The 14,740-nt window shown below is 50.3% G+C and overlaps 4 protein-coding genes across 4 annotated transcripts; 3 read left to right on the top strand and 1 right to left on the bottom strand.

Moving 5' to 3' along the window:
- Positions 1 to 4,744: 4,744 nt before the first annotated feature.
- On the top strand, positions 4,745 to 5,809 carry PODANS_5_11500 (uncharacterized protein; the record flags this gene model as incomplete). Its single annotated transcript, XM_001905679.1, has 1 exon — positions 4,745 to 5,809. One exon carries the CDS (start codon positions 4,745 to 4,747, stop codon positions 5,807 to 5,809), a length of 1,065 nt encoding a protein of 354 aa, XP_001905714.1.
- Positions 5,810 to 6,070: 261 nt separating this feature from the next.
- PODANS_5_11490 (uncharacterized protein) lies at positions 6,071 to 6,743 on the top strand (the record flags this gene model as incomplete). The annotated part of the gene is made up of 2 exons (XM_001905678.1): positions 6,071 to 6,335; positions 6,409 to 6,743. 2 exons carry the CDS (start codon positions 6,071 to 6,073, stop codon positions 6,741 to 6,743), a joined length of 600 nt encoding a protein of 199 aa, XP_001905713.1.
- A 1,408-nt stretch (positions 6,744 to 8,151) lies between these two features.
- Positions 8,152 to 8,550, bottom strand: PODANS_5_11480 (uncharacterized protein; the record flags this gene model as incomplete). Its single annotated transcript, XM_001905677.1, has 1 exon — positions 8,152 to 8,550. The coding sequence occupies one exon, from the start codon at positions 8,548 to 8,550 to the stop codon at positions 8,152 to 8,154; it is 399 nt and encodes a 132-aa protein (XP_001905712.1).
- Positions 8,551 to 11,447: 2,897 nt separating this feature from the next.
- PODANS_5_11470 (uncharacterized protein) lies at positions 11,448 to 12,775 on the top strand (the record flags this gene model as incomplete). The annotated part of the gene is made up of 2 exons (XM_001905676.1): positions 11,448 to 11,695; positions 11,749 to 12,775. The coding sequence occupies 2 exons, from the start codon at positions 11,448 to 11,450 to the stop codon at positions 12,773 to 12,775; spliced, it is 1,275 nt and encodes a 424-aa protein (XP_001905711.1).
- Positions 12,776 to 14,740: the final 1,965 nt, after the last annotated feature.

The following is a 14,740-nucleotide window of genomic DNA, read 5'->3' as shown; positions in this document are numbered from 1 at the left end:
GGGGGGAATGTTTGGAAATAATAATGTTTTATTTGAAAAAAGTATGCGATAAGGGAACAGAGATGTAACTTATAGTCTTAATAGTGAGAGGTGAAGAGTTCCCCCCCCGCGCGCGTGCACGGTTAGCAAAAGCGTGGGGTTGCACGACTAGAAAACCTCATCTCTTCAGCTCTCACTGTTAAGACTGACGTAACGTCTCTGGTTCGCTTACGCAAGTCTTGTCCAATTACCAGCAGGGTGCTCCACGACATAATGTAAGCGAAGGGGCTATAACAAGAGAGGAGTTCTGGCCCCCACAAGACTTTCCATCATAACTCCTTTTCTCTGCTTCAACTTCTAGCCAAGGGGTACCTGCTCCATCGCTTGTTTCCCTTTCTTGAGTTTTAGCTACCTTATCTACCATACTTACCGAGCTACAGCTCGCCTAGGTAACAACAAGTTATGCTACCACCTCCTGGTTTCGACGATGACTCGGAGCGCCTGAACAGATGTGGTACAGACAATGCAGTTAACGACAAGGAATCTCCACACAATAATCAAAAATTACAGCCACCTGCGGAGAACACCTCAGTTGAACCTTCCCGCAAAGAGGAGACTCATGAGACGGCTCAAAAGCAACAAATCTTCATCGAAGTAGCCCCCAATATCGCCATACCACTACTTATCAACCTCTCAACAGCCACCGCAGGCAGCATATTTGAGCAAATCGACAAGTGGTTCGTGGATGGTCGCTCGAAAGACGCCTTCTTTTTCTACTTCAATGGCAAAGTGCTGGAATCGCGGAAGTTGCTCTCGGAGTACAATCTTGAGCCAGGCTCTACTTTGCTCCTCGAGAAGAACGTTGAGGTTATGCCTTACGCCGCACGGTTTGGGACCTTTGAATCAGAGCTCGGTAGAGATAGTTCAAGAGTTGTGGGTGGGGAGAGGATCGGTACCTTTGACGACTGGCCACCCCGGGAGCCTTCGATGATGAAAAAGTTCCTGACATGTTCTTTCCGAGGTTAACATGAGAAATGCGGTGAGGATATCTTGTCTGATTAGTAGATAGATGGCTGTATGCAACCCACGTCGTCCATTCACACTATCTTTCCGTATAGCCACCCAATACTGTTGCCCGGTACCAGCAGAACTTTCAATGGTCGCTCACTGATTGGCCATCGTCCCGCTACACAAATAGGTAGTTTGCGGCTGAGCTCAACTTGATCTCTGTAAGCAGCCATTCCCAATGAAGCTCGCGAACGATCATACGATACAAGAATAGTCCACACATGTTGCTGCATGACCCATGTCGCCACTTGTGGAACTCATGCAAGACGCCATATGGCTGGCTTCTAAGCGTGAGCCCATGTAAAACATTGGGACTAGCCACTTCAAAAAATTATATACCACGCCATACGTGAACGTTTCCTGGAGTTTCATGGTCAGATTTCAATGAACATATGCCATTTTTCCTAGATGCCTCCAACAGCACAATGACGCCAAACACTTACTCTCCAACGGCTCCGCCTCCGACTGGCAGCGCGAATAACGTAAACCAAGAAGATGATCAGTCACCATTCCCGACCCAACACACGAGTGAGGCACCATATATGCTTCCGCAACTGCCTCCTCCAGCACCAAGCAACTAATTTTACCCGCCACCCCAACAAACTCAGAGATATGGGTCATTTCACGGGGAGCCACCAGCCCCGGCCCCGTACATATCTCCGGGGCCACCTCCTCCAGCACCAGCAACAAATCTGCATGATAGACGGGAATTTCCTACTATGAGACAGGGCTATTATGAAGATCCAAGACCAAACAACTACTTTTGCACGCCACCAAACCCTCGTGGTACACCCACCACAGCCCAAAGATGCGCCTCATTTCACGAGGAGCCGCCGGCCTTGGTCATGGTCAGAGTTCCACCAAGAGAAGGGAACCGATGTGGCTCGTTTTCAGAAGAGAAAGGTGGTTGGAGGACTCGACATCCGAAGCTGGTGTCATTTTTGAGGCTCTTTTGATGTATCAGAGCTTCCGGGAAGGGATAGTTGATGTTGAGTGCACTGTCTTTCATTGTGGAAGGTCGTCATGAGAAACGAAACACGAAGCGAGGCATACTAGGTTTTCAAGATACCTACGTAGGCACCTTAGGCAGTCAGGCGTTCACCAAAATCGGCAGCCATAACCCCGCTCCCAGGTTTCACACCATCTTTCTGCAGAGCTCCTCGTTGATAGGCTGTCTTGACGAGGGGGGTGTCTGCGCAGCGGCTCACCAATTGGCTTTCGTCATGAAAGCGTCGTTCGTGGCTTTGAGCCCCTATCCGAGAAATGATAAGCATCTCGGCGAGAAAGGTTGCCCGAAACAGCAGCGATGTGACAGGTTTAGACCTCTAATGTCCGATTGCTCTCTTAAAAGCCCTGACATCTTTGTGGAAGACAGGTACATGACTTTGTCCCACACATCTCCCGACAATTAGAGCCCCATAAGGCTGTTCAAAGCACTCTTTATCAAAGTCTTCAGTCCCACCATGCCGCCTCTCATATCCTTATTGAAACGTCCCACCAAGGGAAGCCCGCGGCCTACCCCCGGTCAGGCTTTAAGGCACGGTTATTTTGAAGATTCACGAATTCAATCTGCTGGGTTGGAAACATCCGGTCCTCTCAGGGAGGGGTCCAGTGCGGGCATCCCGGTCGAAGGAGGCCGGTATGGAGTGTATTATCAACAGTCAGGAAGCCAAAGGCTTTGGCATTCAAGATTGGCGTCTTGTCTGAGAGTGTTTGGATGCGGTTAGCTGGTTTTGCAAAAGAGGGCTTGCAGGGTGGGATATGATCGAGATCGTTGTTCGTTTACAGGAGAGAGATGCCGATAATTCAAGTAAGCGAGTACACGTACCCGTCTCAGTCAGTGTATCTGTGTACATAAAAGCTCAAGTCAACCATGGAATCCTCTCAGATAACGGATTAGTCCAGATCAGCTCCGGGCAGGGCACATCGGTGGCGTGGGTTTCGAAGGTACCAAGGCTAGTGATATGGAGGTCTTGTAAGCATTGCAGAATCCATAGAAGTGGCGTGACCGTCACGAATATAATCTCCATAATTATACACCCAAAAACAACAACAAGAAGACCGCCGACAGGTATCGCCAGAAGGGTGCACAATCTTTCGCGGTTCCTCAACTCGAACACCATCAATAGCCCAACAACCATGAAACATGCTCCGTAACCAGCACCTATGCAAGCTAGGAGCGGCATTGTAGAGATCCAAGAATCCAGCATCCAGCTCCAACCTCGTACATAACCGTCGTGGAAGAGAAAAGAAATCGAGGGATGATAGTTGAAGATGAGGCAAACCAGCCGAGTGGTTGCAATATGCTTGAATAGCTGAGAAAAGCCCACAGCCTCCGTGACCTCACTTGGACAGACGTCTCGGAAGATAAAGCCAACAGAATCAATCGTCTCTGTGTTGAGCTATTCGGGAACAGGTTGATCGAAGATTGGGACGCGCAAGATGTAACACAGTGTAAAGATGCCAGCAACCAAACCTGCGCAGGCTAGCTCGAAGATTCTTTGACTCACGGTGGAAACAGCGTTCATTTCCCTTCGTCGCTGGTAGAGGACAATGGTCCCAACACATAGGGCTAGGAAGAAGGTAGCTGTGATCAGTCTCCCGACCATCTCTGCGGTTTCCTTCCAGGTCTCAGGTACTGGATTCCACGTTTGTTCCGTCCCGTCTCCAACCAAAAGTTGATTCTCTCTCGAGGTTGACTGCTGGTAGGTGAGCCGATTTGGGGGCACCTTGGCAAAGAGACATCGCAAATTCGCCTTTAGTCTGGCTTCTGGATTGTGATCACCTCGGTTTCGATCGAGAATTGGACTAAACCTCCGGGAAAGTAGGCCGAATAGGTAAATACTGAAGATGAAGACCAGACCCAGGACATATGATATCACATAACTCAGGGGCGCGAGCCAAAATTACAGCGGACTCCATGTGAAGCAGGTCTTTTCCTTGATCTTGAGAAGTCGGTAATAAGAGAAGAGCGTAGTGACGCTGACAACCAAGAGCTTGATATACAACTCTCCAGTGTCGCGTCGTTCATCGATGGGACATGGCTGCTGGGGTAAAGTGATTGTTTTTAAGATGTGGTCGCCCATCTCTGATCATGATTCAGCTGAGTTGTAGAATTCTCAGAAAGAAAATGAGGCAAACTCACTCAGGTTTTGATGTGTTGGACTTGTCCAGCTCATAAGCTATTGGCTTGGCGGTCGGTGGCTGAGCTATTGGTTTTCGTGGAGTTCGACGCTTCACTGAGCTCCTCTCCTTGACAGTCATTGGGCACCATATTGTAAACAGAGGCCTTTTTAACAATACAATAATTGTGCCTTTCATGGGAAAGCCTGACAGGCCTTTGGTGCTCGTGGAGCTTTGTGGTTGACTTCCAACTGAGGGAGCTTATCTTGCCAGCTTATCCGAGTGTCGCAGTAAGAACTGAGGCCGCCCCTTGCAAAATCACGACCAACCACAGGCCGATAAGACCCTACAAATAACTTAGGTACGCATAAGCGCCTGCTCGGCAAGGCTGCCTGCGCAATTCGCAAACCCCGTCGCCAGTTTACCTAGACGTCTCGATGCACCGCCACCTCCGCTCAACACTGAACACAATGAAAGGATTTCCCCCGCTGCTGCCCCTGGAGTCCTGAGGAACTCTCGAACATCGCTTGGAATTGTCATATTTTCAATATCCAGCATCTCTTACTCTGATGAGATGGCCGACCCACTTTCAATCGTTGGTGCTGTGGGCTCGGTGGCAGGCATCATCGATGTCCTGTCACGATCCATCAGCGCCATTGCAACCCTCCGCAACCAGTACAAGGATGCCGACCTACTATTCATGAACCTCACCAGTCAGCTGAGCGTCCTACGAACAGGGCTGGTCAAAATAGCAGAATGGGCCGAAACACAACCAGAGCCTCACTATCAGCTAAAAATGGACCTGGATTCGGTGCTGATGTGCTGCCAAATCCTGGCCAGCAAACTCGACAACCACCTCGAGAGTCTGCATCAGGGACGCGTGCGGTTGAGCAGCATTGGAAAGTTGAAGCTCGCTTTGAACGGATCCAATATCGACGCCATCCAAAAGATGCTCGGACAACAGACGGCCACCTTGACACTACTCCTAGCAGCCTGCAACACCAAATCACTTGCTGAACAACGAGAGCTCCTCGAGGCGCCATCCACACGAACCGCCATCGCCGCGATGGAGCAGGACTCGGCCTCTCTGATCGTGCACGAAGACAGAACTTCAATATGCACCGTGGAGACTGACACCCTGTCGAGACTCTCTGCCATCTTCCCATTCGACAGCCAACTGCTCACCACAAAGGTTTACGGTCGTGCCTGGAGAACAACCTTCTTGAACCGTGGTCCAAAAACATCCCGACGAACATTGTCTGAAGCAACGACCCTATTGCCAGCTGAAACCGAAAGGAGAATGACGATAACGATACACCGAGTCCCCAACAGAAGGAACAGTACTAGCAACATCCCCATCGGCCCTCCTTTCAATTCGAAAGTCAAAATCCTGCTTTTAGGAGCTGGGGGTTCAGGTAAGAGCACGCTGTTGAAACAAATGCAGTATGTCTGGGGCAACCAGAGTCAAATGCCGATGTCTCATGACAAGATCCGCATTAGACGTGAAGTTGTCCAGGAACTTTGTCGCTTTTTCTATTTACTCCTGTTTGGCCAGGAAGACGCTGTGGCTCAACTGGTGTGTGGAAAAATGGTTAGTCGCCTGCCCCTGGAGCCCTACCATTCATGTTCTGGACGCTGACATTATGGACAGGACATCCTCAAAGACGCCATCGCCCTTCATGAGATGGACAACTTTGCAGATGAGGATGATATCATCTTTTGTGATCGGGTGGTTCCGCTAATCCGCGAGGTTTGGGCTGATGAGACCTGGCGCGCTCGTGCAATGAAGAACCTGAAGAAGAAAAGGTCAAAGCCGCCATTTGATGTTGAATAGTAAGGTGGCGCCCTACATCATGTGTCTTTTCTCAGGTGCTCGGCTAACATTTTCTCTTGTAGTTTCATGCGCCATCTTGATCGAATTTCCGACAAAAACTACGTGCCAACTGACCAGGACTTGATGCACATTTCACCAGTGGTCCAAACACTAGGCATCTCACGCTCTGTCTTCACAGTTGGCAACATACCATATTCTGTATACGACGTTGGAGGCTCCCGATCCGAAAGACGGAAATGGATTCACGAATTCGAAGATGTTGATATTGTCCTCTTTCAGGCTCCTGTAGGGGCATACGATGAACGACTACGTGAAGATAAATACTCGGTACGTTATTTGCCTACCTAAAAGTCCGCTCTTGCACAATTGCTGATATATACCCTCCTTCAAGTTCAACATGGAAGAGTCATTAAACCTTTTCGAGTCCCTTGTCAACTCAAGATGGTTCTCCAACACAACATTCTTTGTCAACTTCACAAAAAGAGACCTCTTTGAGCAAAAGGTCAACAGTAGTCACGTCCCAATTTCTGACTTTCATCCTGAGTATCAAGGAGACCCAGGTGATGTGAAAGCAGGGGTTCAATTTTTCATTGACGAGTTTCAAACCAGAGTTGAGGAGCATCCGGGCGGTTCTATCCATATGACTGTTCTTGATACGACCGACACAGCTCAGGCGACATTGTTGTTGCAAAGGGTTGTTCAAGTGGCTGAGGCGAAGAGGAAGTCTGCCTTTATTTGAGTGGGATTCGAGCAACACCAAGACTTGAAAAATACCCAACTATTCGTTCTTCTCACTCTCGTGTCGTTTGACATGCACCTCTGACACGCCATGATAGGCTGGCAGCTCTGGGGTATACTGTGTATCTTCCAACTCCCAAGCTTCTCTGTGATGTGACAGCTCCATGGTCCCGTTGTCTGCTGGCATCTCCCACGGGAAATGGTCGTTGGAGCCTAGCTCTAATTGGGCCTCCTTTTCATCATCCATTACGTGCGGGCTTTCCTCAGGGCTTTTATCACGTCTACTCCGTCGTCGATGTCGTCGGATGACAACATAAATCCCGATGGCAATGAGCAAAACGATGATAGTGGTAGAGACGATAACCGCTATCTGGGCTCCCTGACTCAAGCCAGAGTTCCGGGTCCCAGCTTGGGCCCCAGGAGACGGCAAGCTAATAGGCGGGTTGTCCCTTCCCATCGCATCGGGCGAAGTGTCTGTTACGATTGTCGATGACGACCCCGCGCCTCTTTCGGCGTGTGTTGTGAGACGTGCCAAAGAGAGAGCCGCTGAGCTGCTTGCAGGATCGAAAGGCAGGCATAGTTGACTGGGCAACAGTTCCCTGTTAAGGATTAGTCTCACAGATAGCCTTCGCATGAAAGGTGAGAGAGAGGACTGCTCACCTCCAGTATCCTCGTGACAAGCACGGTAACCTTCAAAGTTGGGACATGGCCTTACAGGCTCCGTCAAACTCAAGTTCTCGTCCCAACCTGGGAGGTGGCATGTCCTCTCTCCGCAAACGTATCCTATCGGATAACACCCGTCGATTGTGATGTTAGGACTACAAGCGAAATAGTCCTTCCTGCCGCATACAACTGATTCTGTGGTGTTGGTGGCCATCTCAAAGTCTTCCGAAAGGTGTTGTAAGTCCAGTTGTGAGACAAGAAGAGCTGCGCAGGAAAGAAAAGCAGGTCTCCTGTGGCCTGGAATTTAAAGTGGTTCCCAGTTAGCCCAAATTCATACGCTTGCACCGTCGTTCCCCAGCTCGAGCGTTACATTCAAGCTTGCCTCATCACCCCGCTGTGCTACCCAGGATGCAGGTTAATATACTCGCAGTGTGTATGATTGGCTCGCTGTTGCGGTATTGGGAGCTATGTCTCAACCGACTTACTCGAATTTGGCTGCCTGACCACCTTGCCTACCTTGGGTACTTACAAGTACCCATCCTCGCAACAGATATCTTTCGCCGTGTTACTTGGGCCAATTACTCGCCCGTGGACTTGATCAAGATCTTTCTAAAGAACAGCTGATATGTAATTCTGAACTGAAGATGACATCACATTGATAGAGCCATCCCCAATCCTAGGAGAGGTATTCAACGTTCGACTGGTGTATACACATAACTCCCCATCCTTGTAGTTGACCGTCTGACCTAAATATTGCAGCACTTGTAATTTGATCCACCAGGGCAACGTTCTAAGCACTTGATCAATAACTGATGTCTACAAAACAAGGAAATACTGGAGCGGAAAGACTTACCAGATATCCATCTACCCAAGCAACCGTTCGACGTCCAGGTGCACCACGAATCGGCACCACAGGGTTGTGTGGCAGCGTTAGGAGTGATACCGACCAAGCAGCACTTGACGTCGGACGGGTCGTTGGGACAGGCACCAGTCTTGTATGAGCCGCCATACGAGTTGCAAGTCGATGTCCTGACGCAAATGCCAGACTCTCCCCACTTGCCAGTGGCCGCGCTGCCTGTGCACCTGCCGTTGAGAGCGGCCAAGGCAGCCAAGGGAAGAGTGGCGAGGACGAGGATGGAGTGCATTGTGGTGATTTGGTCTTTGCCGGTCAGAGGATAGGTTCCAAGTTGAAAGACGAACCTTGCGAAGCGAATGGTTGGAGGTCCAAGTCCACTCTATTTGTATCCCCCCTCCCCTCACACCAGTGCCAGGGTCCCTGACTCATCAGTCCACAGTCTAGACCATATTCTTGCTCGCAAATGGACGAAAATCTCGTTTCGTTACCGATAATTCTTTTCTCGATGTAACTTCGCTACGGTTCCTAAAGACAAATGGGAAGGGCTTCTGGCCTGCCCAGACACGGACAGTTGTAAGATCACGCGACCAAAAGGTTATTTTTACCTCCTGCTTGGACGAATGTAACATCTTTAGCCAACCGAAAGTTCTAGGTGTGGGAGCAGCACGAGTAAAAAGTTTTGATATTTACCCGGACTGAATGGGAGGATGGTAGGTCTGTCCTGCATGCCAAGCTGAACCTGGGGCTGGTCGTCATATCATTTGTCTTTTCCATTTGACCAGATGAAGGCGGTCAATGATCCAGCAGCCGAATACCCGTACATCTTACAAGTTGGGATGTGGACGGTTGGCTGTGTTGTCCTATGCCGGGGTGTTGGACGAAAGAATTATAAAACAAAGAAAACTGCGAGTGACGCCTCGGGCAAAGGCAATAAGTGATGGCGTTGGAAATGTACCAGAATGATCAACCAAGGCTCAAAAGCCATGCAAAATCGACCAATTCTGTGAGTCTGGCTGCCCCATTAAGCTGCGGCCATCGGTCGAGATACCATTCGAGTGTTTTGCAGATCGAATTGGACACTCGTGAATCCACACCAAATGCCGCGGCCAATCCCAGCAAAACCTTGCATGGCCCATTCTTCGTAGATCCAGACGCATTTCTCTGTTCCTTCCGTTCCTTCGCATATGGATCCAGCTCATGTGGAGATCTAAGTACTAGTCCAATTAATTCACTGTCGTGAAAAAAGAAGACTTTATGAATTTCCGGGCACTCAAACAGCTCGCCCTTCTCTTCCCAAAACTCGGTAACCCCATTAAAAGTTTAGGGTCACATTACAGGCAATAATACTGTCATCTTGAGAACAGAAAGGAGCGGGTAAAAGGCGACGCTGGCAGCAGACCCATTCTCTAGAGCTTACGTCATGGAGCTATGTTTGGGCGGCTTCTATACATGTGGCAAGTGTACAGCCCCCTGAATATACAGGTCTTCATGCAAGAAAGAAGAGTCCAGAGCAAATTACATCACCCTGTTGCTAAAACCTCTGCGCCACTTTGCTCTTTTTTATAGACCGTATCAGACTGAGATGCAGGTGAGACACCGAGTCTGGAGTCGATGCTGCACAAGTGCCTGGGCACAAAGAGAGATCTATTTGCATTAACGAAGCTCAAAGGAATATGCATCAATTCCACTCGAGAAGAGACCCAAGAACTTTCCAAGTCTCCAAGCCGACATATGATGATCTTCGAGTTTCCACATGATCGGACATGGAGACAAAGGGGTCAGGGGAAATAAGGTTAAATCCTACTGACGACGACATGATGATTGTTGGGATGGCGATTGTCAACTGTGAGGTTCGATCGCGATGATGGGAAACGATGAAGTCGATATTTTTGTCGATCCATATCACGGCTACAGAGCATTCCAGATGGCCAAGGCTCGCAAAAGGACGACAAAAATCTCTCGCTCGCTTGTGATTCCTAGAGTGGTCGAGACAAACCTTGACAGCTTCCTTCTCCCAGCTAGGGTCTGTGCGTGATGCGTGGTGGATGGAGATTCTCGGCCTGCAAACGAACCGTCGATGACTGGCTATCGATGGACAGCGGGGATGCCACGGACCCTTGCCCCTGCTTTTCCTTGCAACTGCCATCCCGAAAAAAGAAAGGGTTGGTCTTGGCAGGAACGACAGGGCAGCAGCAGTGGAACATCACCTTGCTCGATAGCCTGGAAGATCTGAGCGTCGCAGATCTACGCCGAAAAGGGTTCCCACCACGTGCGGGTCAACCAGTGGAAGTTCTCCCAAAACCTCCCTCCGATCAATATATTTGCATCAACCCCGCACTGTTTCGAAGTCAACGCCTCAACAACCCTTCGGGACCGCAGACATGCTCTCGGACTCCCCTCGGGTCCTCGATAACACCCTCTTGTGAAGAGAGACAACCTCTGATTGGGGCTCTGACGCATTGACATCAATGGCGGCTTGGAGATATCGACATCTCGAGACAAAGCGCCATTGTCGTGGGTGCGGCACTTTTTTCCGTCATCAAAGACAAGAAGAAAGTCACACACACTGTTCGAGAAGCTCCGGAGGGGCTGGCGAACACGAGACACGAGACATCCCGCCAAAATGCAAACGGTTGACCTGAGACCCTCCGACCTTCGCCTTGCTGCAAGGAATTTCGACCCCGTGAATGTCATGACAAACAGAGGAATACCACCCGAGTGGGTAAAGAGAGCAGATCCTCATCCTTCAGCCGAGCCGTACGACTCGCAAAAATGCCTGCGATGCCGACGCCCGTCGGATGCTCAGCTGTTGTCGTGGACGCACTGATGGCCTCAGCTGGTTGGCCCACATGGCTTGCGTGCCATTATGGATACATAGCGCCGGGTCAAAGCAAACAACGATTGACGCCTCTAGCCAAATTGGTGAGATCAGTCCGTTTCAGTGGTCATAGGTACCGCCGAGTGGCGTCCCGGCCCGCATTGTGGTCAAAGCTGCTTCTCCTGACCGACTCCTCTCCCCCCCTCGATCGCTATTAGCAAGCAAGCCCTACATATCTTGGCCGTCTCGTCCCGTTTCTTGGTCCGCTTCTCTCACTTCATCACGAATGTAAAACGAATCAACGTCCGCCCGGGAACTGCTCCCTCTCCTCACTCCCTCTGCGGTCTCCGAGACTGCTCACCGTCACCATGCCGCTCAAAGTTCCAGAATGGCTTGACTGGTACAAGAAGCCCGAGTACCGGGACATCAAAGAATATTCGGCACACGTCAATGCAGGCGAGCGCCCTCAGAGCCCGACTCCGGCTGCCATTCCAAGCCGCTTGAGGCTCGACCGCATTCTCGCAAACAAGACATGCAGTCCGATGTCCCTTTATGACTTTTACATGTACCTCAAGTACATTGAGTTCTCGGCCGAGAACCTCGAGTTCTACATCTGGTGAGCACTTACACTTGACCTTCGCCCGCCAACAGGACTAATGGATGACACAGGTACAAAAACTACGAAGCATCCTACGAAAAGGGTCTCACGCCAGTTCACACGAAGGAATATGGGGCTATTCCCAGCGCAGCAGAGTCGACTTCATCCATTGTCAAGGAAAGCCAGGCAGCCAGTTCATGCAGTACCAAAGATCCAGAAAACGGCGATGATGAGGACGCAGACCCCGAGAAGACGCTTCACCGCATCTCCCAGCTCATCGTTGCCAGCGCCATGTGCAATTCCCGCTCGTGCTCACCCGCCGCCCTTCAACTCACCCCCGACCAGTCCAATGGCAAATCCATCCAGATCACCTCCTGCACCTCCGACTCTGCTCCAGCCACCATGAAGCTCATGAACTCCGACGGCCAGGTCAGCCGCCACGAACTCGACACCATCATTCATCTCTTTCTTATGCCCTCCGGAGAGAAGGAGCTCAACATCCCCGCCGCTCTTCGAGCCCAGACTCTTGCCGACTTGCAGAAGTCGACTCACCCCTCCGCACTCAAACCAGTTGCCGACCATGTCTACGGCCTCATGCACAACTGCTCCCACCGCAACTTTGTCCGCCTAGGAGTAGGCAATGGGACATTCGAGACAGTCTGCGTGGCAACCATGCTGGGCATTGCCAATCTCATTGCCGGCTATGTCGTCGTCATGTGCCGCGCCTTTGTCCCCTACCGGGGCTCCCACACCCGATGGGAGGCCTGGGCGGCGTGGCCCAACTGGTGGCTTGGTGTCTCGCTCATTCTTGCTGGCCTGCGAGGCAGCTGCTTTTTCCTTTTGTTGTTTTCCAAGAGGCAGAGGCTGCCGTGGGAGAGATTTGATGACAACACGGACAGCGTTTTGAGGAACGAGGGAGGCTTCTTGAAGTCGGTGTCGAGGTTGATGATTTTCGATAGGAGGCTGCGGGTCAAGGAAAAGTATCTGAGGAGGCTACAGAGAAAAATTGTGTTGCAGAGCTTGGTGGGAGGGGCGATCTTTGCGACGATTTGGGTGGCTGTTTTTATTTTCTTGCCGGTTTGGAAGGAGACGGTTTGATGATACCCATTGCTGTTATTGTTGTTCTTGTAATGTTGGTTTATTTGTGGGGGATTTTGAGAGTTGGTGATGACTGATGATGCTTTGGTAGAGAGATGTATCTGCTCGCTGAGGAAGGGGGTTGTACACATACAGATTATACAGTGAGGGTTTTGGATAAGCTCCAGCTGGATCGATCCACATAAAACAAACATAATTCTCTTTCGTCACTAACATCTTATTCATCTCTGATATTGTATACTTCTGGTCCATTCTGATTTCCCATGCTACCTTCCTTGACCATGGGTGTTTGCATCGTGAGTGACCTGATTGGAGCAAATAAGGTAGCAGAACTGAGGGCCAATAGAAGGTAAAGGTGAGCAGAGGACCATGCAAGCAAACGACCTTGCCCAGTGTCTTCAGGCATCACCTGGTTTTCGTTCCTTGCAGACTATCACAGAGAGAGATCCCGATATTGCCAACCAAAACACAGACCCAATCAATCCCGCCGGTTCATCAGGCATCATCACACCTACCTTACAGGATCGTGTTTCTCACAGGAGAGAAACACCACCGCCTCCTCACCAACCAAGATCGACGTAGTCGCCCTTCGCCAATCACATTTACCACACCAACCACCAGTTTACAGTCCGTGTCAATGTCAACAGCGCCACCCCACCGCATCACCCAGCGCACAATTTTGTTCCGGCACATCGTCGTCATCACTGTATTTTCCGTCTTCTTTCTCGTCTTAGACTCGTTCTGTCTATTCCTTGGCTACCTTACTCACTCCGACTTCTTCGTTACTCCCCTTATTATCTCTGCTTTCGCCGCAACAGCGTACGATTTGGTCCCGTTGTTTTGGTCGGTATATACTTGAATCTCCTCATGCAATAGCATCTGGTAGCGTTTAGTGTTAATTTTTGGGATGGAAGGACCGGGTATCTTGACTGGAAAATGGGAGTGGGCTACTTTGTGGGAAACTTGATCTGCGATGCGGTGGCGTTGATGGCTCATACTAGGGTGATGCTGTGTGCGTTTTCGTGGCACCTAACTGTGGGGAACGACCTTGAACCTTTGAGACGTAATGGCAGAGTGGCTCTTTGGTTCTTTGTACCTATTGTTCCTGCTATTGTGTTATGGGGATAGAACAGTAGTAGTTATGGGATGGATGGTTTGGGACCGGATGCCGGAGAAGGAGCAAGAAGTGAGGGTGGCTACAGAAATCGTCGTGCGCCCCTATATTAATTGGCCGCAACTACATCAGGCATTTACATAGGCCTCGCAGAGACTCGCCTACTGTAAACCAACGCTTGGCTTCTCATCACCACTTCAACTACCACTTTAACCACCACTTCCAAACCACCAGAGTTGAATATCACGGCTAAGGACTAAATCCTCAGATATACGCCCAGTCACATTGGAAACAACAGGAAGAGCTGGCTGACGTTGAAAGCGACAGTTTTCCCAGACAAAATGTAGGGTTGCCTGTGCACGAAGACCCCTCGGTCAATTGTTGACTTACTTGCCCAACACGGCTACGGCCAATTGATCTAGGAGCAGACGCCAATTTCTGTAGCCACCCTCGCAAGAAGCAACAACTGCAGAGGGGACGGCTGAAAGCTGGGAGGGTGACCGAGTAGAGACAAGAAGAGAAGAATTGGGTGACGGTTTGGTGTGAGGGGGCCTGAAGCGTTGTGCATGGTTCTTGTCTGATCATCAAGCCCTATCAACGACTAAAGTTGATGGTTTGGCCTTGAAATCATCCACCAACTACTTGATCAGGCAACGCGGACATCTTGGTGGTGGTGGACTGTGATAGTCTTGCAAAAAGTCTAACCCCTCTTTAATCGCCCTGGATTTATTTATCTACGATCTTCGATAGGCATCTACTAGGCTCACCAAGTCTGTCTATACCTCTCCAAGTCTACCCCCCCCCCCCTCCCACTCAACAGCCCTCCCATCCCACCCTCTCCCCCATCTCTT

Source organism: Podospora anserina, chromosome 5 (assembly GCF_000226545.1).
Source record: "Podospora anserina S mat+ genomic DNA chromosome 5, supercontig 10".
Lineage (NCBI taxonomy): Eukaryota > Fungi > Ascomycota > Sordariomycetes > Sordariales > Podosporaceae > Podospora > Podospora anserina.
The sequence above is the reverse complement of the archived record's forward strand: the minus strand, read 5'-3'. Positions and strand labels throughout refer to the sequence as shown.